The 24,735-nt window shown below is 38.2% G+C and overlaps 1 protein-coding gene across 1 annotated transcript in view; it reads right to left on the reverse strand.

The window, feature by feature from the left end:
* The window catches only part of pdia5 (protein disulfide isomerase family A, member 5), an 81,501-nt gene extending 58,206 nt beyond the window's left edge, over nucleotides 1-23,295 (reverse strand). The window contains exons 1-3 of the mRNA XM_042494233.1: nucleotides 23,226-23,295; nucleotides 6,717-6,843; nucleotides 1,180-1,267 (exon numbers count right to left, since the gene is read on the reverse strand). Of these exons, the coding sequence (XP_042350167.1) occupies nucleotides 1,180-1,267; nucleotides 6,717-6,843; nucleotides 23,226-23,291 (281 nt within the window). The 5' untranslated portion in view covers nucleotides 23,292-23,295. The remainder of the gene's footprint in view (nucleotides 1-1,179; nucleotides 1,268-6,716; nucleotides 6,844-23,225) is intronic.
* Between the last annotated feature and the right edge of the window lie 1,440 nt (nucleotides 23,296-24,735).

Here is a 24,735-nt window from a genome sequence, read left to right on the forward strand (position 1 = left end):
AATTCAAGAGGAAAACTTTCCTGCACGCCTCCATGGTCAATGATAAATCCAAAAAAGACAAACATTCTTAAAGGAATTCTTCATCCACAAAATGACCATTTGGACAATATCAGTTATTACAGTTATATCAGTTATCACAATCAGTTATTCACAGCATGCTATGTTGAATTCGCGAAGAAAACTTTGTTTTTCTTTACAGTTGTAAAATACATAATCCGGAAAAGTTTCACTGGCTCAAACTACAAGCTGTTCTTCTGCATTTTCATATTGCCCACAAACCATACCACCACTGCAGACAGAAACAATATAGAGCTGGATTATCTGCCTCTATCTCTCAAATGTCTCCTCCTCCATTTCTGAGATATGAGGATGAGTAAATGTGTAAAAGGGGCCATAAAAGTGTTTTTGCAGAACATTATGATGTGTAAGTGAAGCTGTCCTTTGACTTTTTGGATATAAAATGTCATCATATTATCAGGATATTAGACATTGTTGTGAAATTTTGCTATAAATAGCGTGTGAGATATGGAGTTACGGCGTTCTTGAGATATCGCATTCACAAGAATGGGGCGGATGCAAGGTCACAGTGACCTTGATCTTTGACCTATGAACACCAAAATCTAATCAGTTGGTCCTCGAATCCAAGTGAATGTTTGTGGTTATCGCATTCGCACAAATGGGACGGAAGTATGGACGCACAGATGTAAGGACGTAGGGACGTTTGGTTATGCTCACCAGCCCGGAGGCATAATGAGTAACAGAAACTGAAAGATACAGATACGACATTAAGCATTATCCGTTGGAGGGCATTCAGGATGAAATGGACACATAAGGGAGAAGTGAAAAGTGAGAATGTAAATGTTATAAAGAGATGTAACACATTAAATCCAAAGCTTCAATAGCTCCAATAAGCTTGTGGCCTCGTGTCAAATTGCTCCTGTACAATAGAACAAGTGGAACAAGGCCATTCAAACGGCGGTGGAAAAGCCATAAATTGTGCAGATGGATGGGAGCAGAGACATTCTTGGAGGAGTAAATTGCTCTGCCTTTTTAACTGCTGTCAGAAAAATCCTTGTACAAAAGCGGCCGTAATGTTGAAAAAGACAGGGAGTCGATGGGTGTGATGGAGGGAGGAGAAGTCCTACAGTGTGTTTCTAAAAAGATGGTCCCATTACTTACCCACAGTTGACCCAGGCGATAGTCCCTTGGCCCTTGACTGTCTGGGCCACATCTGATAGCAGTTTCAGGTGGGAGTCCCCTGATGTAGCTGCAGACACAGAGAATAAACCGCGGTCAGCCTTGTCACCAAAACCGTTCAATGGCTCAGGACAACCCAGAGCTTGGAGACACAGAGGACACTGTCATGTCAGAGACAGCGAAGTGGAATTGAGTTACAGTGCAGCTCGGTGACTTACTAAAGCACCAACTGCCGAAGAAAGAGATCACTGAGTTTGGGATGGAGGAGGGTTTTCTAATACCTTTCACTGGATGAGTTCTGGAAGGAGGTTTAAGTTACATCAGCTTTCAACATCTTACAATAGTGTGACTAAGCAGGGGATGGGGGGATTATGCAGCGGCACAAAGACTCTGCTGAAGCTGAGCAACTTTTCAGCAAACAGGAGAAGCACAGCAGGTATGTTTAGGTGAACTAACTGCAGGGCCTTCCACAAACCAGCGTACATGAGGTAAATAAAGGTCACGCCTGCCCACTTACTCTTCGCCACACAAGTTAATTCAAGATGTTTCAATCCTACTTTAATCTTTGTCAGATCAAAATGTTTAAAAAGATGAAACCACAGTTATATTTATAACATAGTGCACACCGATAGACTGACAAGCACTATGGTGGCAGGTGTGGTTAACTATCTGAACCACTCAGGGTGGTAAAACAACTGACAGCAATTCAATAAATTACAAAAAAAAAAACATACAAAAAGTACAAAGGCAGAGAAAAACAGTGATATCAAGGCCATATTACAAAACATCAAATAATAACTCATTTAATTAAAACACCTTGAACCCATCGCAATGAAACCCTATACAACCTTGTTAAATTAGCCAACTAGTTGTTATTCTGCAGATTTCAATTGGGATTTCATTATTGGATTACAAATTTCAACTGATGGCACTTGCTACAAAATTTAGGTATGCTCACCACTGCTTCTTTTGAGAAGATGATAATGTGACTGTGCCAACAGTGCCGCAACAGCCGCAGCTGCAGCCGCAGCCGCAGCTGATGTACTTGAAGGAGTTTTTTCAACACAAAGACAGTCAAAGATTCAGCATTTAGGTTTAATTTGATGCACAATGGTAAAATGTAGCCAAACTTTAGACATGTTTGCACGTTCAGCCATCCTCGCAAGCAACTGACCACCAGATTTCCTACCTATTGACTGACAATTCAGTTGTACTCAAAAACTTTACTGGACAATCGATGTATGCGGACCAGTGACAGGACTTAAATGATGTGACTTCACTTGAGATGTAATGTAACATAGGACCTGTGGCAGTATCTATAAGCTCAAACATTCTCTTATTTACGGGTTTGGAAAAAGGAAAACTGAACCAGGTCCTAAACAGAACCGGGTTTCAATCCCTATCCCTTGTAAACTGAGCATAAATGAGCCTTAAATCCATACAAGTTTGCTGTTTGACAGTTTTACAAGCCACTTCTACTCCCCCCTAGTTGGTTCAGGATGGCACTTATTGTGGCAGACCCTTTGAATGAACACGGAAACTGAGTGGAAGTGTGTAGGGAGAGGGTGTAGGGGTCTGTTTGGGAAAGGCAGAGATACTGCCCGCTGTGTGCTGCTTACTACAACATCCTGAGCTGAGAGGAACATCAAGAGTGAGCTCATTCATGAGCAACATGGAGAGTTCACGACCACTGGAGACTTGCACAATCTACTTTATCAGAGAGAAAAAATGGCTGAGCTGTACAGTTTTGCTTTCTGTGTTTGGAAAGAGGAGAAAGTATCGTGTAATAAACTGTACCAGCTACAACAACAGCACACAGTGATATTACTGATTTTCATCAGATATGGCAAGCAAAGTAGATTCCTGCGAGTAAAGTAAACAAAGTGTAATATTCTAGTCCTTGTGTAACACAATACATCATTTTTATTCTCCCCCCCCAAAAAAAACCAAACAAATTTATTCACTATGTAAAGAAAGCAATTCCTTTCAATGCTCCAGGGCAAGTCTATATTTAGATTTAGGGGCGCTGACATGTTTCCCCAGGGTCCTGCCTCGCTCCGGGTTGCTAACAAAAACATTTGGGAATTCGGTGTCAGTTTATTACCATGTATGGAGCAGATAGTTGCTGGTGGATTTTTCTAATAAGCTGTTAAAGTTTGATGGCCGCTAACCAAAGGAGAACTCTACAGGGATGTGACTGACTGCAGAGGGTTAGAGGCTGGTGACGAGACAGAAACGGGGCGAGACTCAAGAGGGAGAATGGATTTGACGTGGCTTGGAGATAATTGATGGCTGAGGATGACATTAAACTAACTAGGCTCAAACCTGCATGAGGACAAGAACCTTTGGTGACTTTTAAGAGCGTGAAGCCGCAGCCAGTGATCAGTGTTTGGTGTAACACGTTACAAAAGTAATGTATTATAAAAGTAAGACTTAAAAAGAAACATGTTACAGTAATAATTTACTTTTTAGCAGTAACAAAGCAATGTAACGCTATACCAACAGGATTTGGGGAAATACTATTACATTTACAATGTCACGTAACATGCTGTCACCCATAATAAATGTTTTTGACATCATTTTTCATTTATCCAAACTGATCCACTCTGTGTCCCTTCCACCAGTGCACCACCAGAAAAAAAACAACCCCTGAAGAGTTTTGGTCATTGTAGGCTTCGTTATAGAAGGGTGCCAGTGATCAGTACATCGGGGCAACGCTTTACCATGTGCATTATTATGTTAAGTGTGTTAACATTTACAACATTGGCAACATGTCGTGTTCTGCATTTGCATCTTGAGTCTGCTTGAAAGCAGCTAGGATACAGATTTGGGCTAGCATGCTGGATATTCTTCCATTCATTCCTACAAGAGCGGCGCAACAATGACACATTGTCCTCTTCCCCTTCGCTTAGCTTCCGTGCTGATGTTGTGGGACTCTACTTAAATCATCGGAAGAGGATGGTGGCTGGGAGGTGACATTTTTTATTTAAAGTAAATATGAAATACTACAATTTAAAGCTGTATGTCCCTCACCTGAGCCAAAATTTAAAAAAAAACCCTCCCTCCTCAGTGCTTAATGTTTTTTTCAAAAATGCCTTTGAGCAAAGACATGAGCACATTATGAAAAATGTATTAATGTTTAAACCATTGGTTATTTTTCTTTAACGTTTCGTGTTTTTTCTTAACGTTTAGCATTTAAAACGTGTAGAGGCCACACCCCTTGTAACCTCTGCGTGTGAATGCATGAATGATTCAGACCCGTGCTCTGGAGGAGAGCCCTCATTGGTCTGTACAATATCGCTCACCACTGGATTTAAACGTTAATGAACTGTAATAAACCTGATCTTCTGTGTTTTGATATGCTGCTATGAAACAGCTGCTATGAAACAACATGACCCTCTTACATTTTATAATGTTTAGTTGCACTTGGTGAAAGTCATGCAAAAGTAGTGTAACGCATTACTCTAGACAGAACAATACTGTAATGTAACTTAATACTTTCAAATGAATGTAACTACTAATACAATCAGAGCCACGGCTCGATATGTGGAAGCTCATCAATGACCTAATGGAGGCTAATGTAGGCCTTGAATTGAAAATTACAAAACAAATAAATCTGAGGCTGCGGGGCTCTGTGTGTCCTCTGCTGCTCATTGACGCATGGGAGGGTCTTTTAAATGGGAAAATTAGTAATATCAAGCAGCTCCATCTACAAGCCTGCTGAGCGTATTCCTCTCCTTCTCAGAAATATGCAAATGAAAATGGAATTAAAATCTACTGGGGTGCATTAAGGGTTCCCTAATGGTTGAAAGAAAATGCTGCTTTATAACTCTGTTTGACTGCATGAAGTGTTTTATTTTTTATTTAACGACTACTCTCTAATTCTATAAGATAAGCATTTCCCAGTTCATTACTGAGAGAGACCACTGCGATCATCCCTTTACAGCAGGCTGCAGGCTAAATTGCACCAGACATTCATTCCAAATAGATCTTAAGATACTTTGGTAAAATGGTTTTTAATTTATTGTATCAGATTTGGGCAAAGTGCTCCTGTGTGATTGCACTTTCTTATAACAGAGGGTGACCATAAGAATTCTAATTATTTTGGTGTGTTAATGCTGCAATATTACAACACTTTCAAGTGTTCAAGCAAAAGTTATGGCATACAAATTTGGACTATTAACTGCAATTGAGTCAATTGCCGGTTCGGTCCAGACTTGAACCAGTTTCATTTTATACAAACCGGCCATACCACACTGACGAGCTGCAACCCCGCTCGTCCAAATGAGTACAAGAGCCAAAGAGAGAGCCCAACTTATCACTCATGAGTGGGAAATGGCCAACTTAGTTCATCCAACTCACCTTCTCTGTTTTCCCCTCTAGCAAAAGTAAACCTTTCCACAACAGCCACCTCTGTCTTAAGTGAAAGGGTTTTTTTTAACAGCAGGGGACATTGTGAATGTCCAGAATGCATTCATTGCATAGTTTCTGTTTTGCATTTATACCCCACCTTAGAAATAATAAGGGATTCTTTAATTTGATGTAGAAAATAAGAGAAAATGCAGTATTTTGTATATTTTTTGTTTGAAATAATTAATAGAATATTTTTCAGTCATAATTTTTCTGTAATCATTTTTTGTATTTTTTAAAAAAAAATCTTGAGAAAATCATATCATGAACCCAGTGTCGTATCGAATCGTGAGTTGAGTGAATCGTTACATCCCTAATGCCTATTATTTTTTTGTTATTCGCTACGTTGATGTGGATTATTAAGATAATCACGCTTTAAATGCACTTACTAATCTACACCCCACATCTTACATCTGTAACTTCTAAATTAGGAAGTTGGAGCAATACGAGAAAGTGAAAAGGCTCCGATAAGTGTTTTTGTGCATCATCTTCTGTTGTCACACATGATTTGTTCATTAAAAAACATCTAAAGGCATTAGTGGTGACTGCTGCTTACTTTGAAAATGACTCACCTTCTCTGGTTATTATAAAAGGATTTTAATTTTCTGTAATTATGCACTTGTACAAGTACATAATGACATTAGCACTAAAAGCATACCTCCCACTTCAAGAAATAAAAGCATCAAAGTTTTGATGTAAAAATAAAATAACTAAATGTAGATATAGTTAAAGGGGATATTTTTTCTATTTGTTTGCCATATTTGCTGCATGTCTATGAAATAAATGTGATATTTAATAAAACATAAAATGTTACTTGGTTTTCCTGCACTCCACAATGACCTCTACAGTGACAAGCTGTTTGAGAGTCATTGAGATAACAAGCTTTATTCATGAGCCCTTACAATGATGGTCTGGCAGGATTGCTGCCCCTGTCTCCTCATCCAGAAATTTATGCTGCTGCATATAAAACCATATGTAATAGCATCAAATATTTGAAAAAAATCACCACAACTAAACAAACGTTTTTCTTGATATCACCCCTTTAAACCAGGTATACAGTCAGATAAAATCTACAGCCTGATGATGACTGGGTGTGTGTCTTTTCTAACCTGTCTTGGTGTAGACCACCAGAACGTTGGTTCTCGTCCTGAGCAGCTTCTTGAAGTCTTTGTGGTCGCTGACCTTCTCTATGAGAGGAGACACCTTCGCCGCCTCCAGCAGTGGCAGCAGCCAAACCTGGTGAAAAAAACATGCATACAAACACAACTATTACATAATATTCTGTGTGATGGAAAAAGGTAAATCATTGACAGCTGGCATTGGATATCTGTCAAATTTGTGTTATTTATTTTCATATACTTTGACCAAATAGCTCCCGATTTAAACAGATGGTTCTGATTTTTTTTTCCACTTCAAAAAATCCGAATTATCCCTTTAAACCAAAGTTATGTCAAATTTAAAGATTAGTATTTAGGCCAAGTTACACTTACAAATTCTACTCGCCATATTTTTATTTATCTAGTATTTTCATAGTCCCCAGAGAATAATTCATAATAGATTTGAGGACCCTCTGACCTTTTGCCTCAGGTCATGTAATTGCATATTTATGCTCCCCTGTTTCTATTTCACTGTGAACTTAACTCTAGCGCAATGCTAAGGACAAGCTTTACATTTTTAGCCAAGTTTCTGTTAGAAGTTGCCAGTATATGCTGTTCATTCTGCCCAACAGATTTATGCTGTCAGTTTAATAAACTTTAAGGGGCCACTGCCAGGGTTCAGATTTTAAGACTTGTTATAAAATTAATGTTGCAAGCTATGTAGGGAATAAATATATCAGTTAAGTGAAATGAGTGTAATGCAGAGAGGCAGAGCTACAATCTTATAACTCTGCAGCAGTCCGTGGCACTCTGAATCAGAGCGTCAATGAGGCAGGCAGCAGGGGCTGAGGGCTCCGGCTGCTCCTCTTATCTCTTCTCTGAGACTTATTACTGCCATAAACAAAATAAAAACTTTTAACTTGATATTTACACCAAAGTATTATGAAAGCTTCAACACTGCTTTTACATAGTTACTGATTCATTTACAGCTACTGTAGCACAAACAAGGCAGGATGCTGCCTCCACTATAAACCTGCAACAGGTGGGCACATCTGCCTCGTTAGTCAGAATGGCTCCTTCGACTTTCACTGGTAGCTGGGCTAATGGCGTGAAACACCTAATATGGAAAACAAAGCCCATATTGAGAGGCTTGCGCTTTAATCAAACACGACAAAAAAAGAAGAAAAACAAGACTGATTACACTCAAGCCATACGAAGTTAATTCCATGCATTCTAATCGTCTCTGTGCCATCACCATTCATTAAAAAGCTCTTCGTTTCTGCCTACGGAGAACTAAATTAGACACCAAACATCGTCTGCTCGCTCAGCGGATCCTGCCTGATGAGTGATATCACCTGGAATGAAAACAAGCACCTGTCAGGCTCATTTTCTAAATTTAATTCCCAACTGGGGGCGAGTCTGATAGGAATCTTAAGACAGAGCACTTTTCACATTAGTAAATTTACATGAAGATACCAGAAGGGCTTAGAAACAGACAGCTTAAGTGGCCAGTTACGCACACATACTATATATTTGAAGGAAATGATCTGTCTTTGTAAGTACAATTTGTGTTTGTTTTGTCACTTGAAATCAGTGTGAGTCCGATTAGGTCGATGTGATGACAAGATAAACACAAGCTGTGTCAGTATTCATTTTTGGGGTCCATGGAAACCACACAGTGGAGGGTGGGCTAATTAGAGGCTGGCTAGGTGACACTTTTCTGCAAAGGTGGGCATTTAGTGGTTATGAGAGCAAGAAGCCGGGGGCAAGATTAGGAAAGGAAGAGAGGAGATGGCAGGCTGTCATACTTAAACAAGTAAGATAGGAAATGTGATGCCCGACGGCCGCCTGGAAGGATTAAATGCAAACTGAACAGAATCCTTACCTAATAGCTCACTCTCCTTAAATGTTTAAACATTTACTACATTTGTCCTTCTTATACCAACAATGATAACCTAAAGTGACAAAAGCATCCTGCCTTACGTGGTACCAATCAGTGATGGACAGTAGCAAAGTACATTTACTTAAATACTGGGCTTAAGTTTCGAGTATCTGTACTTTACTTCTGTTTTTTATTATTATTATTATTATTATTTTGGCTGCACAACATTTGAAAGACAAATATAGTACTTTTGACTCTAGTTTAGAATCCTTCAGGCACTAAGCCATTCAAAGTGTTTTGCAAATTCATTAAATACAGTACATTAAGAAAACATTAAAACTACATTAAAGCACTAGTAAACAACTTAAGGGCAAAAGCAAAAAAATAAAAAAAAATGAATACTGATAATAATAATAATAATAAATAAAAAAAATTATTGGAAACCCACAGTAAACAATAATGTTTTAAGCGCTGATTGAAACGAGTTAACAGTTTCAGCAGACCTTAGGTAATCAGGGAGTTTGTTCAACAGGTGGGGAAGCATATAAACTGAAGGCTCCTTACTTGTTACATTTTTTTATTATTATTGGGGCCTTTGGGCCTTATTTTGCCTTTGTTGACAGGATAGCTCAAGCGTGAAAAAGGGGAGAGAGAGGTTGCCAGTGTCTCCGCCAGTGTCCGCTCCGCTCCCATTCTCTGCTGTCTCTCCAAAGTGTGCTCTGCTATCATCCTCCGCCGCTGTCCCCCCAGTGTCAGCTCCGCTCTCATCCTTCGGTGTTCTCCATCACTGTCTGCTCTACTCTCATCTTCAACCAATGTCTGTGAATGTCCGCTCCGCTCTCATTCTCCACTGGTGTCTCTATGTCTCTGAATGTCCGCTCCGTCTCTCATCCTCCCTCTGTGTTTCCAACGGTGTTTCCAAATGTCCTCTCTGATCTCATACTCTGCCGGTATCTCTAACTGTCCGCTCCACTCTCATTCTGTGCTGGTGTCTGCTCCGCTCTCATCCTCCGCTGGTGTCTCAGATTGTTTGCTCCACTCTCATTGTCCGACAGGTGACTCCAATCTCTTCTAGGGCACCAAAATGTGTCGATTCAGCCCTGATACTGTCATTAATTAGCATGCTCGCAGCTTACAGTAACTGCTGAACACCGGTGTAAGCGGCTGCCGTCTCCCCCCTCCCTCCTTCTGTTCCATGCGTGCGATGGGGACATGATGAGAGGAAACACTGGACGCGGTTTGTGTTCAGGTGTAGTGAGTTTCCAGCTCAGTTATGCTGAAAGAATAAACTGATATTTGATGTTTGATTCCTTCCTTCCAACTTCCAATTTGGTGATAAAGCTCTGCAATGACAATAAAGGCACCAAATGTCCACGGACAGTTGATGCTTCTGGTGCAACACTGGCTCTCGCCTTTGGAATCCATTATAACTGTTGTAAATTCAACATGCATGCAGCTGCTATCTTCTGCAAGAGATCACTTAACAGACAATACAGAGTCACCTTACAATATGTCAGAAGGCTTAATGCTTCAGGGAAAAACTTTTTGATGCCTAAATTTGGACCAAGCATGCCAGATATTTAGTCTTTATTCTACTGACATTTTCATCAAGGGATTATTTAGTTTAACATAGATGAAGATCTGCTTGCATGACATTTATGTTTGCAAAATGCTGTTTTTACACAAACGACTCCCTCAGAGAGATAAACAGGGAGTCCTCTACAGTCACAGCCTCTTGGGAGCATTGATAGTGTTTCAAACAGTCAACTGTGGACTGCAAACAATATCGAACACAGTAAAGTGACTGACTTGTTTGTAATGCATGAATCTGAAAACCACCACAGGTAATTATTTAGCTGCGTTAAAGTGCAAACACACACATTTCTAAGTACTTCCTGGAGCGTTAAATGCACTGGCTTAAACCTCCACCTACATGTCGATGCAGCTGACACTGACGCTGTCGTCGAGTCAACACTGCTGATGGCAGCGTTACTTTGTGATTCCTCTACCAGCTAAAGCATGTGTCATCTTCTAGTGACAAACGTACAATGATAGAAATAACTAACTGTGCTGACAGTTCCCAAACAAAGCATCACAAATGGCAGGCCAATTCAAAGGCAGCATTACTGCACTGCTGACGACTTCAGCTGCAATTTTATTACAATGAAGCACGCACACAGGCAGCCAAAATAGCAAAAATGAATGAAGCAGTGTTTTGTAGAGCGCATTCAGTGGATGTGAAGGGTGGAAGTAACAAAACTTAAAAGATAATAAAAATTGTTGTGACGAGAACACGATTTATTTCATGGTCTTTGAGTTATCTCTTGGTGCTCCCTTCCTTTCTGCTTGCCTTGTACAATAAACGGCAATTCTTCAACTTGAACTGCAAAATGATAACTGCGAGCAAGCAATGATAAACTACAGAGCACGACTCAATTTTTATCAGATTGCAGTAGTCATAATCGAAACATGTCTAGTTATCTCTCAGTACTTCAGTTCACATGCAGTTTCATCAAATGGATTCTCTGAAACTTTTCCTCTTTTAAGGAGACAGCAGGATTCATAACTCTGAGCTCAGGACATGTACTGTACATATAAACAGATTCCAAAACACAAATAATAACAAAATGCAATGATTTGTAAATATTTTTTTGACCTACAGTATATGCAATTGAATTAGGGTTCCTGCAGCTCAAGGTAAGGTAGACTTAAGAATTCTTCACTGTGTTAAAGACCATTTTTCTAATAACCAAAGTTGAAGGACAATTTTAATTTTCTCAAATATTTATAATGGCAGAAAAAATGACTGAAGAAAACAAGTTAGATGCTCTATGTTAAATGTTGAAAAAAACAACAACAACAAAAACAACAACATTTTTTTAGAGTGGATCACATGGAAGACAATGAACATATATTATCATAATAGTCTATTTTGTTTACCAATCGAAGTGGAGATTATCTGGCGCTTCTGGACAGTTTTCTGGGTGATTTTGTGTTTCTCAATCTGCATGTGAGATTCCACTATTTGAAATCGCATCATGACAGGTTTAAGAAAAGGAACTTATTAAATTTATTAGATTATTTCATTTTGAGGTTTTACAATGCAACATCAGAAAAAAAGGTTTTCGGGAACCCTGAAAGTAATACTGTACAAAAACCAAGATATTTAAAAGGCAAACAGATCAACTTAATAGTTTTTGGTAAATATGTACTCAGTCTGAATTTGATTCTGGTAAAATGTTCCAAAAATGTTAGGACATGGACATGTTTACCACTGTGTTACATCACCTTTTCTTTTAACAACACCCAGTAAGCACTTGGCAAACTGGGGACAATAATTGTTGAAGTTCTGAGTGTGAAATTTCTCAAGATCTTCAAAAACTTTAAGACTGTGTGAAATCCAACATGAACACTGTGAGACATTAGTTTCTTCATACAGGAAGTGTCTTTTAGCTGGCATTGCACAAAAAACCCTCCTCCAAGTATTAAATAAAATTTAGTTGGCGTTTTTTAGTACTTTTTTCTAGGGTCATTCCCCTTTATTGCACATAATTTGTATGGATTCAAATGTTACAATTTCTTTATCTGAGTAGTTTTATTGAGTTAACACCAGTATCACCAATATACCAATTGTTTATGTGAATATCTGCATCAAAACTATGTTTAATTAAACAAAAAATGTTTTGGCTTGTTGAAAAATTATTTCACCCTCTGCATGTCAAAAGGATTTGCAAATCACTGCATTCTGTTCCTATATAGGTTTTACACAGCGTCACCCCTTTTCTTTTTAAATAAAATTGGGGTTGTTAATGATAATTGTACAATAAAATCTTTTAAAAATTTACCTTTTTAATTCTTTGTTACAAAATTTGAGCAAATCCATCTAAATGCAAAAACACCCCTCCATTAAGTACATTTTTCTCACTGATGACAATTATAGATACTCATTCAAAACCTCACATTCAGTGCTATTTATAGGCTGCAGCTCTGGGGCCTCATTGTATATTGTGTTCTACTTAACGCTCTTGCAATTCATCAAACCTGCACAATGGATCAACATGGAGAGGAGGGCTACAAATGGAGAAAGACAAAATGAGCATATTCCTGAACTCAGTCTCAGTGATGATAATGAAAGTCCGTTTCTATGGATTCCAGGAAAAAGAGGTCATCGTGTCCTCTTGAAAAAAATAATAAAACATCTAACAAATGGCACATTTTGACTGAAGTTTCTTACATCCAATCCCTGAACTCATTTTCACACTACAATCTTGGAAAATGGTGTCTGTGGGAAATGCGTAGATGCAGCTTCATGTTCAACAATGAGGGCACGATTATCCATTAATTCTATCAAATAACTGACCCTAATCGTTATCATCACTGAGTACGATTCCACATCCATGCATGGTTTCTGACACTGAATCCATCATGCACTCTTCGCTTTGCTGTGAACCATTAAAGAGAACCTGCCTTAAATGGAACACAAGGTGCAGCTGCAACTTGTAAGCAGCGCATAACCTGAAATTAATAGTTCGCTTGCAATCGCGTGATTCTTTATGGAGGGCAGGAAGTGGTAAATCCATGTCCTGCATGAATTAGAAATAGTGGCCACATAAATAGGTTATATGAATCTGCAGGCAGCAGGTAACATCATAAAATTAAAACCCCTTTACAGACAGACACTCTAGTGTTAAACATCACACCCGTCATATCTTCTTTCATCCTGGGATGCCGCAATGAAAGAATGATGCTGCCGTAGGTTGGTTCTGTATAAAAAAGCAGGGGCGGTAAAAAGGGGGGACTTTGTTGCGGCCCTGTAGCGCAAATCTCTGTGTAAAAGCAATTTGTGGGTTAGATCCACCTCTCGCTGGTCGACAGTGAGATGACCAAAAGCCAAACTCGAGGCTTCAAAGCTACAAACCAATGGGTGATTACACAGTAACCAACTCTATTATTTATACAGTGTAAAATACAGACATGATCTTTGTTACAAATTACCTCGTCCTCCAGACCTCCTCACACGGTGTTACACAGCGAGCTGATGAAAAGCATACAAGAGTCGAGTGGACTATAATTTTTTTCAATGCGGTTGGAGCCATGAGTGAATCAACTGCTGTCTTGTTTTTAGCTGGATGAGTAAATGTGCCTGTAGCTGTGTCTTAACTCTGTACTCATGTTACATTAGCAAACTTTAGCTACCATAAAACCAGGAAAAGTTGTCCCATCATATTGTAATTGCAATGCAATAAACTCAAGGCATGTTAACGCTTGAAATTAGTTGACTCCAGACTAAAGGTGGAAGTGTTTGATCCTCATTTGCTGCTGTTTTTCAGAGATAATTTAATTACTTAGGGCTATGTTTTGTGGAATTAAAAGTAGCCCTGTTTTTATTCATTTTTTTTTTATTTGATCAACTGGAGCAACAGTAAACAGTGCAAATCATAGACATTTGTACAGTGTTGGTCGTCTTTGCCTCCGGTTACCCTCCTTGTGGACATTGCACCAATTAATATGTCACAGGCAAAAAAGCAATGTTATAAAACAGGCAGTTCTGTTCCTTGGTTTTGATTGGCGGATCTGCGCTCAAAGCTATTGTAAATTACCCCAAAACACACAACTGTGACCGCATTACAACTGTATTACTGCACCAATTAACTATTTTTCCAAAATGTCAAGATTTTGTTGTGAATTTCTATTAACTGTTATATATTATACACCTTCCACTGTCTAGATTTGTTCATAAGGGCTCGTATGAATATTCAGTTTGATTTAGTGTGGGTTATATACTCCAGTTTTAGTTTGACTTGAGGACAGCATCTCTGCTTCTACGACCTCTGCCCCCCGTCTCAGCCGGCGGGTGACCGACACAAAGAAACCCCACTAATAACTATCAATCACTGAGCCGTGTACCCTGACACCTCCCTAGGCTTCACTCACTCTGCCAACACTGTAAGAGGAATTATAATGGTGCTGCCCTCGTACCTTCCCAACCCTGTCTCTCCCTATTATCACTACCTCCTCAACTCACACTACAGCGAGACAGCCTCACTGGTACAAAAAAGATCAATGGAGATGAGACACGAGGAGAGCAGAAAGGTTTGATGTAATGAACATTTCTAACAGTTACACACTTATCTGGCTCTATGATAGAAGAACAAGAGAACAGTACACTAGAGTCATGAGCCACTGGTTTAACAGCAGTTCAATTCTTCAAACTGGTGATTCAATTCAAGGGCAATAGGGCTCGGCACAAAAAAAAAACAGTACCAAGTGTTATTGACACCTCTCCAGTGAAACAACACCTGCATTCGATCCTTATTGTAAACAGATCTAGAAAAAAAAGACTATTCAGTTTATTGTGACAAGTGATAGGCCATCGCAGAGCAGTGATTTTGGCAGAGTTGGCAGTACACATGCCAAGATGCCACCAAAACAATCAAACGTATGGCTCGACTACAAACCACTCCATTCACATGACAGGTATCAAATGAAAAAGAAAAAAAGGTATCCAATTGAGGTCTTTCTTGGCATTGGTATCACTTCGAGTGTACTGGTACTGGTACCAGTATCATAATTTGTTTTTTAAAAAAACCCACCCCTAAAGAGACAATTTTATTAAAGAAGTACTTCACCCATTTAAAGAGGGTCATCATATAAACCTAGGCAGTCTATGCAGTAGAAAGACGCAAGTACTTTTAAAATGGGCGCAACACAGATAAAGAAAAAAAGAGAATAAAGGGCTGTGGCATTGGCTTTTGCTCAAAAGTTAGAAAACCTACAACTATGAGAATGCACTGTGCCGTACCAGACCTATAGTTGGTCCTGCCGGTGGATGACGCAATGCAACCTCTTCTGTTCAACAAAATGGCAGCTGGCCACTTCTCGGATTACATTTAACCATGATATGCACAGAAGATCTATACAATCAGTACAGTTTGAAGGTGGACACCCAAGATTAGCATTATCAATTCTTTAACTGATCAAATGTCTCACCCTCTGTTCCTGAGTTATGACACTAAATAATGGCCAAAGAGGTCATGATGTCACAGTTAAATGACCTTTGATCTTTCGAATATAAACTGTCATAACATCAGAATTTTATCCCATTAGACATTTGTATTTTGTCCTAAGTAGCGTATAAATTCTTGAGTTATGGCCAAAAACCTGTTTTGTGAGGTCACAGTGACCATTGACCACCAATTTCTAATCAGTTCATCCTTAAATCTGGTACAAAATAGCTACAATTGGCTGTGAGGCGGGACCAGCATTGGTATTTATTCATCTATAAAGCTTTAAGACAGATGCTTTCTCCCTATATTTCATCCCTTTTAACTATAAACTTGGTACTTCAGTCACATACTAGCTTGCTGCTCCACATTTCCCAAATCAAAACTGAACTAGGAAAAAAAATCACTCTCTTTCAGTGCACCTTTTACATGGAATAATCTGAAAAGGAACTTAAACTTGGACAGTCTTTCACCATTAGGACTTTTCAAATGCCTTATTTTACATCTTGTTTTAATTGAGTGTACATGTTTTTAACTCTACTTCCACACCTTGACATGTTTGCTATGCTGTATTTTTTACCCAAATTTAAGTAAAAGGTATTGTTAAGATATTGCAAGAATGGTCTGGACAACCCAAAACACATAATACGTCTCGCCATGAAAACTGAAAATTATAACCTTCATAAATGTAGGATTCATTGCATGATTATTAGACTGCATTACTTTCAGCTATGTGTACTTACTAAACTGGGTGTCTACAGAAATACTGATGTATCTTAAAGACAAAATCATATCATATATTGACCTGTCAATATATTGATGAGGCTCACAACACCAAAGGCAAGAGTTAATCAAAAATCACCCCCATCAAATCCACAGTGCGTAAAGCCTGAGATCTGTCCAAACACCACAAAAGCTGCCAGCTCTCTGTGACGGCGGCCACGAACAATAACACAACAGCTTAAATGTCAACCGGCACGTACCAAGTGTGACCTCTCAGAAAAAAAAAATAAATCCATTATCATAATTATAATCTACCTGAAATTCTTTCATCATCGATCATATCACAACCACGCATGTGACAGTGTGATTTTAAGACTCAGACTCAATACTCTGAGGAAATCCATTAGTGCTTCATACATCGACCGCCCTTATCTGCCATAAAGGTAAGTCCCGTCACACTGCTGTAAAAAATGTGGCGCTCACTAAACAGCAGGTGCTCAGCCTACGAGCCCACACCCTCCATCTGGTGTGACAAATCTGCTTAAAAAATGGCATCCAGTTCTGAGGGCAGAACTGAATCAGCAAAAAAATCACAACAGTGTTTGTCAAGCACTTGCCTTGAGTTTCATGGGACTAATGAGCCAGTCAGGTGTGTGCTAGTGTGTGTGTGTGTGTGTGTGTGTGTGTGTGTGTTAACTGGCCTATTGTAAACGAAGCTAAGCAGCATCCGATAACACACAGAGCACCGAGTTAGAGAAGTCTTATGAGTACAGAAGCAATCAATTAGCAGCTTTAGCAACTATTACATTTCAGCTATTAGCGATGGAAGTCAGAGGAGGGACTCAGCCTATTAACACGCTGTCAAGACTGCTTATCAAAACTTTTTCTGGTTCCAACCAAAAGACATGAAATGGAAAAACAAAACAAAAACAAAGCTCAAATACTGAAGATGTCATTGAATATCTAGTCAGATCTTTAGTCTTGTTTATTCATTCTTTAATCATATTTTTACTGTTTTAAATCATGACTTTTTCAACTACAGTTGCAAATTGTAAGCACTTTTCTTAATCCATTATTTGTGTAATTGACGATTAAATAATCGTCAATTGCTTATTATCTTCCCTATCATACAACTATTTGTTTTAACTGATATTCGAGAAGTTTGACCTCTTTTGTTAAATAAATGTTTTAATATTATTGCTCATTGCTAAAAGTATGCACTTTGTCAACTTTTGAGGATAAAATCATTTTTAGGAAAGCCAATTATATACAGTTGATCAATTTCGGGGGAACTGAACAAGCTCATGGATAGCAAATGCAACTTGATTCACTGTTCATAAAGACATTTAGATGGGTTTCAGTTTTTCTGTGTGCAATATGATGGTAATCCTCTGTGTTGAGATTGTCCTGGATTAGCACAATTAATGCATTTCTTTGGGCTCAGCAGCTCCCAAGTAAATGCAGTATTAATACTTTGTACTGACTAACCAATAAACAAGTAACTTGATTCGAAAGAGAAATAATAAAAACAATCATCAATAAAGGCAAAAGGCCGCAGCCCTTTTATACTTGCATACCATGTAAACTGTTTGCCAGACTGTGTTTAAAGAGGGAAAATAAATAAATTTCCCTAAAACAAATCAATTTCTTTCAGATAAACAGCTTTCAGGAGGTAGAATCAATTTTGGGGGGAGACAAATCAATACGGACCACTCCCCCTCTGGCTGCTAAGCCACGCTTATTTTGTGAATCTGTAGACAAAATGTCACAGTTTGGGTCACACATATTGATTATTCTGGCCTAAAAAAACAGAGACAACATTTTGTGTTTAGCAATCATGGGCAACTGATAAACTGTTAATTTTGTGTGTGTGTCTGTGGAGGAACTTTGTATTCAATTGTTTTGACACGCAGGTACTAGTGCGCACACACACACACACACACACACACACACACACACACACAAAAGTAACACACAGCTATAGCTAACACCTATATATAACCTACAACCTAACATGCTCAGAGACAATACAGTTAAGAAGTCAAAGAAACAAAATAAAAACAAAATTAGGCAAATTTACATCAATATATGTCATTATTACGCCACCACAACGCACCATGCCACACCGAACCAATAAACGCCCCCGCTCGTGCAAGCTCGCGTGTTTGACAATATGGCGCCCACTTTCTGTTCACAACCTTGGAGTACAGCTAAACGGGGCAATAAAATAGGTTCCTAAAAACATTTCAGGTAAGAAATAGGGAATACCACAACATAATCTTGCTTTCTGTTTGATCAGCATTGCCTAGTTTTACAGTTTTATCTGAATTCGGTCTTAGTCTGACAAACAGAGAGAGAGAGAGAGAGAGAGAGAGAGAGAGAGAGAGAGAGAGAGAGAGAGAGAGAGAGAGAGAGAGAGAGAGAGAGAGAGAGAGAGAAAGACGGGCGGATGTCTCTTAACTCGTTTCCACACTCCTTGTGTCCGTTAGGGAAAGAAATTGAGAACCGGTTCCAGTTGAGAACCAGGTCTATATTGTCAGATCCACTGAAATTGGATGCTTTTGAGGTTATTAGTTTGTTTTATCAGTGCTGGTAACCCATGCATCTACACTGCTGGAAATGTTCAACAAAAAGAAGTCATGGCGAAGAGGAAGAAATGGTCTTGAGTGCGGCTTCATTTCACAAAGAAACATGACAACAGTGCCAGTGCCAAGCAATGTCTACAAAATTATCATTTCCAGTAAAGGTGACAACATCAGCAATATGCTAAAACATCTCCTGCACAAAATGGGGTTAAATTCCAGGAATGCCATGTATATTTGACACTGTACGCACGGCCACGTCCATTACAGAGGGTAAATATCTGATGCTAACATAACATTTACACCATGAAAGCAGGCTTGGAAGTTTTTTTCTTTGACTAAGAAAAATATTTATACAGTAAAGCTTTTGCACACCTAAGTTACACGCATGGCTTTCTTCTTCTCATGCAGAGATAGTAAATCAGCTGCATCGAACCTGAAAACCCTGGTAGGCCTTCTTTTATCCACACAGAAAATATATCAGGAGTCAATTAGAGAATCAACAAAGAATCGGACCAAAAGGCAAAATGGATAATTGCATTGGTATCAATAAAATCTTGTCAATTCCCATTCCTAGCATGGTGGCGGGCAAACAAAAATGTGGAAGCACAATCTGTAGTCCGAGGAAAAGCCCCTGAGCCAGCGAGTTAAGAAGGGAGATCTGGGTGCTGGCAAGATGTAGGGAAGTTTACGCGTATTTACACATACTGCTCACACTGTTTTCTAAATTGCTGGTTGAAAATCGGCAAAGCATTTCTCTTTTCTTTTTAAACATTTGGTCAATATATTTATTTACACTTGACATGTGCAATGTAATTATAGCCACTCGGGCTGAAATTTATTTTATTCTGCTATTTTACTGTTTACTTACTTTATTGCTCCGTTTTTTCTCCAGTGCATGTTTAGTATATAGCTTTATATATTTATTTTTTTTTTACTGATGCCTCTCATTTGCACTATCCCCTTTGCCGATGTAGTAGTGTAAATTTTGTCACTATGGGACAAAAAAAAAGGATAATCATATCTTAATAAAGTGTTTAAAAAAAAAAAAAGAGCATCGCAAAATCCAAGAGCCCAAGGTGACATCTTCAAATTGCTGTTTTGTCTATTCAAAGCCTACAAATGAAATGATAATTATAATTGACAAATTTTTTAGAGTCTAACTAAACAATCAATGAAATTATTGTTTTAAAATTTATCAAAATTACTTGTGTATTCAGATTCTATTGCTACAGACTACAATTCATGCTCATCATATTTATTTACATGGTTGCATTTGACTGTAAAGGATTAACAACCAAATATTAAATAGGATGACTTCTCACTTTGGTTCCCTAAATTGTGGTGCTATGCATAAAACAATTCCTACACAGACCATCTGTTGCGGTAGTAAACACTTAATGAATTACAGCTGCTAGTCAGCACTTTAACCTCATAGTAACAACTGCATTTCGAATCCGGTGAGCTGCGGCACGGTGCCAAGTTATCAAATGGTGTGTCCAAATTTATAGAGCTAGTGTGCACTGTGCATACACACACCCCAACTCCACCCTTGTTTGCAAAGGCTGCTGTGCAACAGGACAATGTGCAGGAAAAGGCCTGCTTTTATTCTCAGTTGTCAGTCAATTGGATATCTCATAAATTGGCAACTGGATGTACAGATTGAGATATATTGTACATATTTGTAGTCTTTTTTATATTTTTATTGGAACATTAATCCCATATTTATGTCTTGATGTTTGCAATACTACTTTTTACCTTTTATTTTACTTTCTCTTCAAATGTTTACATTGTGCATTAACACACCAAAGAAAATCTTTGTCCTTGGATACATTTCAAGGCTCCAAGAATAACTACATAAGTGTACACAGTGTATTTGATTCGTCATCAGTGAGTTATTCCAACACCGAGTCCAACCCTCGTCATGCCAACCAGCCTGTGCATTGGGTTTTGGCGAACATAATTTATTTTGGATTGTCATTTTCATGAGGCATATCAACACATATGTGCCGGTTGTACTGGCTTGCCAAAGTGCACTCCGTTTTTCATTAATTGCAGTTTCTTATATTTCTTCTTGACCAATATTATACAGAATAAAAAAGCTGGGACAATTTACTTGCAACTGATGTGAGGACAAAAGAACTGAAGGATTTGCCTTGTGTTTGTCTCTATATGAATAAGATGTTGGTTTCTTATTTTTATTTCAAATTAAAGAAAATTAACTCATCAGTCTACATTCTGCATCTATCTGTTAGTAAGTAAGTAAGTTTAAAATATAGACTTACAAAGTGTATTAAGCCATTTATTTTTTAAAAAAAAGCAAATAATTCACTGTGTGATTGAGTATTTAGGGGGTTTGGACAGAGGAAGTCACCTTGGACTTCAGGAAATATTGCTATTTTTACTATTTTCTGATATTTTATACAATAAATCAGGGCTGCACATGGACTGATTTTATTTTCATAAACAAATAAAAAAAAAAATGATGATGTGCTGGGGTCTGTGTCACACAAGCACACTCTCTTACATCTACAACATGATTTGACAGTTGAAGAGTCTTTATAGCACATCTTCATTCACACATCAGCTTCATTTACATTGTATGTTGTGTCATATTTTACCTTTATCAAAAAAATGTAGCTCCTGCATTTTGGATACTGCACTTGGCAATTTTACAATTTCAATAATATTTCCAGAATAAATATTAAATTAGATGCATTTGATTAGATTCATGGGTAATACAACTATAGCAAGCTGCTAGTTAGCTTTTTTATTTTTTTGGAATAACCCATATGATGCAAGAAGCAGCTGGCCCCCAGGTACTTTCACATTATCTAATATGACCCTCATTCAAAAAAAAAATTGAAGTTTGGAGACCCCTGGTTTAGGCCTCTCAATTTAGAGGTCCTTGACACAAATACGGTTGAGACTCACTGCTCTAAACCACATGTGCATATTAAAACAACTTTCGTACTGTGAAGAATAAATAGTTAGTTATGCTGCCTTTCCAGTTTAGTTATGACAGTCACGTGACATGGAAAGGAATTTAATGTACTTCTTCAAAAGCGCACTTCTGTTATACAAACAGATATATTACCATGCAAAAGTGTTAGACTGCCACAGATTTGTTGTTTTAGCAAGGTCATAAGGACCATACATATTGATCTCTCAGTAGTTTCTTTACTTAAAATACAACCAGAACATACAGGAAATACGTACAGCAGCAGCCAGCTTCAAGTGAGTTAAACTGAAAAAATGTAATGCTCAACAAAGAAAGGAATAAAGACCAAATATGGTATCATACAACCATAACAAAAGGTAGCTCAAACAATTAATATTGACTTTTAAACAGGTTTGTCTTCAATGCAACCTGGTATAAATATACCAGAAGATTAGTATTGTAAATCTCATACTGTCAGAGTTCAAGATATGAAAAAGCCTTTTTTTTTTGCTTTGAAAATGACTTAAATCATTACAATTTTTTATAGTCTTATCTAATCAGTTAATTAAATTTTTGTTCTAGAAGTTGTCAGAGTCACTTGTGTATTCAGATTCCCATGCTACAGACCTCAATTCATTTGCTTTCATTCATATTTATTTACCTGGTTGCATTTGACTGTAAAGGATTCACAACCAAATATTAAATAAGATGACTTTTAATTTTAGCTCCAAAAATCGTTAAGTACTGTAAGTACAATATAAGCTACGGTAGCTAAGAGTAGGTCACACCCACCAGGTGTTTTTTTGAAGTTACAAAGTTTTGAACTTTCAATTCCCTTTACAAACTCGACTGACTGAACAGACGAATTTAAATAACCGTGAGTCATTTTGTGTTAGAACAATAATCCCAAACTGCTGCAGGAATGAAACTAAAAACAGGAGACGCTTTTAGACATGAGAGTGGAGGCTAAGTTACACAGAAAGGCGAGTTAGCTGCTCAGGTCTGCAGAGTTTACTGTGACACTGGACGTTAGTTCTGGCTCACACACACAGGGGAGGGACCCCGAGTACACATACACACACACAGGCGACCGTTGACCACAAACCCGCTCTGTGGGCAGCTAAACATAAATACGGTGATTTTATCTGCGCCACAAATACCGCAGAGCGGCCACATCACTACTAGCTAGTCAAATCTGAGCACCAAGTTCAGTCAAGGGCTGTCAACTTTACCTCCTGCACGGACAGGCTAGGAGACGCGGTGAGGAGCGATTTCTTTTTTTCATCCTGACTGACTTAACGGAGGCGAGCGCGCTCCGCCGCGCGAGACAACGTGACAGAAAAACCGTCGCATTTCCCCGGACACACACACGAGGCTCGTTTGACTCACCAGCAACGCCAACATGAGCATTTTCGCCTCTCTCATCCGACTCCCGTGGCGGTTCCAAGAGGCCATGATGCCGTTGCCACGTCTGGATACGCAGGCGCAAACGGTTTTCCACGGATACTCCGGCACGGCGCAAGGCTTCATGGGAAATGGAGTTCTTGAGGAATACTCTGCAGGAAGAGGTGTTTCACGTCACCTGCCGCCTACAGACAGACATACAGATACACCCCTTTCATGTTGTGTGGATAGACATTTGTGTAAGCACTCTAGTCTACATGATTTTTTGTTTTTATCAGCACAACGCAGCCATACTGCAAGACAATTAATTACACAAGAGGGTAATTAGTAAATTGGCTTGTGATTGAATGGCGCTTAATTAGCTCTTTATCAATTCGACTTCCGCTCCTTCAGAGGATGTGGTTTGATTATAGCTGTGAAATTTGCTCCACAGCATCTCATTTATGCACTGCTTGGGTCAATACCCCTTAACAAAGTTAATGCATAGCAATGAACTACAAAAAGGGACATATACAAAGAGATTTAAAAACATAGGTTGCTTTGCGAGCTATAGATATAAATATAAAATCTATGAAAAGGGTGGGAAGAGTTGAATACATAAAAGTAGAAAAGAATCAAAAATACTCACTTAAATTAACCTTGTAGGTTAAGTTGTGCCATATCAAACTGAGACATGAAGAAAGAAAACTGCATTTAAAAGTTTTAAAATTGAGACTGGTTTGTTCTGATTGTTTCCTCATTATGATCTTCTTATCATATATAAATAATTATTGCCTACAGGCTAGTCACCAATAGAATAGAATAGATGATGGGGTTTCAAAATAATGTACAGCTGCATAAATTGTTATATATATATATATATATATATATATATATATATATATATATATATATATATATATATATATATATATATATATATATATATATATATATATATATATATATATATATATATAGAGAGAGAGAGAGAGAGAGAGAGAGAGAGAGAGAGAGTAATAGATACATATATATAGATAGATAATTATATGATTAGAGTGATGTAATACTTATAATTAATTATATATATTATTATAATTATATTATTCTATATATTGCCTAGATGATTAGATGATTGTGTGTGTGTGTGTGTATAGCTAAATCTGGCATGAACCATCTATTGTCTTGCATGCATGTTTAAATAAAGACATGGGGGGAATATATATATATATATATTTTATATTTACTTACATGACTTTTATCTCTTTGTGTATCACTACAGTTGTTCTACACCATTAATTAGGCCTAAATTAACGGTTGGTAGATGGTAGCGTAACAGATTGTTCTGTAGGCCTACTATGTCCCTCTCTTGTTGCCGTAGGCTATGACAGGTAAAAAAAAGTTTTGGGGGGAACTTCCACAAGTTTCGGGGCTAGAGCATGTGTGGGAGTTTTGGTTAAGTAAAATAAATATGGCAGCAGTTGCTGTTGGAGCTGTCACACCGTCTTGCGTCCCG

Source organism: Plectropomus leopardus, chromosome 10, assembly GCF_008729295.1.
Source record: "Plectropomus leopardus isolate mb chromosome 10, YSFRI_Pleo_2.0, whole genome shotgun sequence".
In the NCBI taxonomy this organism is placed as follows: domain Eukaryota; kingdom Metazoa; phylum Chordata; class Actinopteri; order Perciformes; family Serranidae; genus Plectropomus; species Plectropomus leopardus.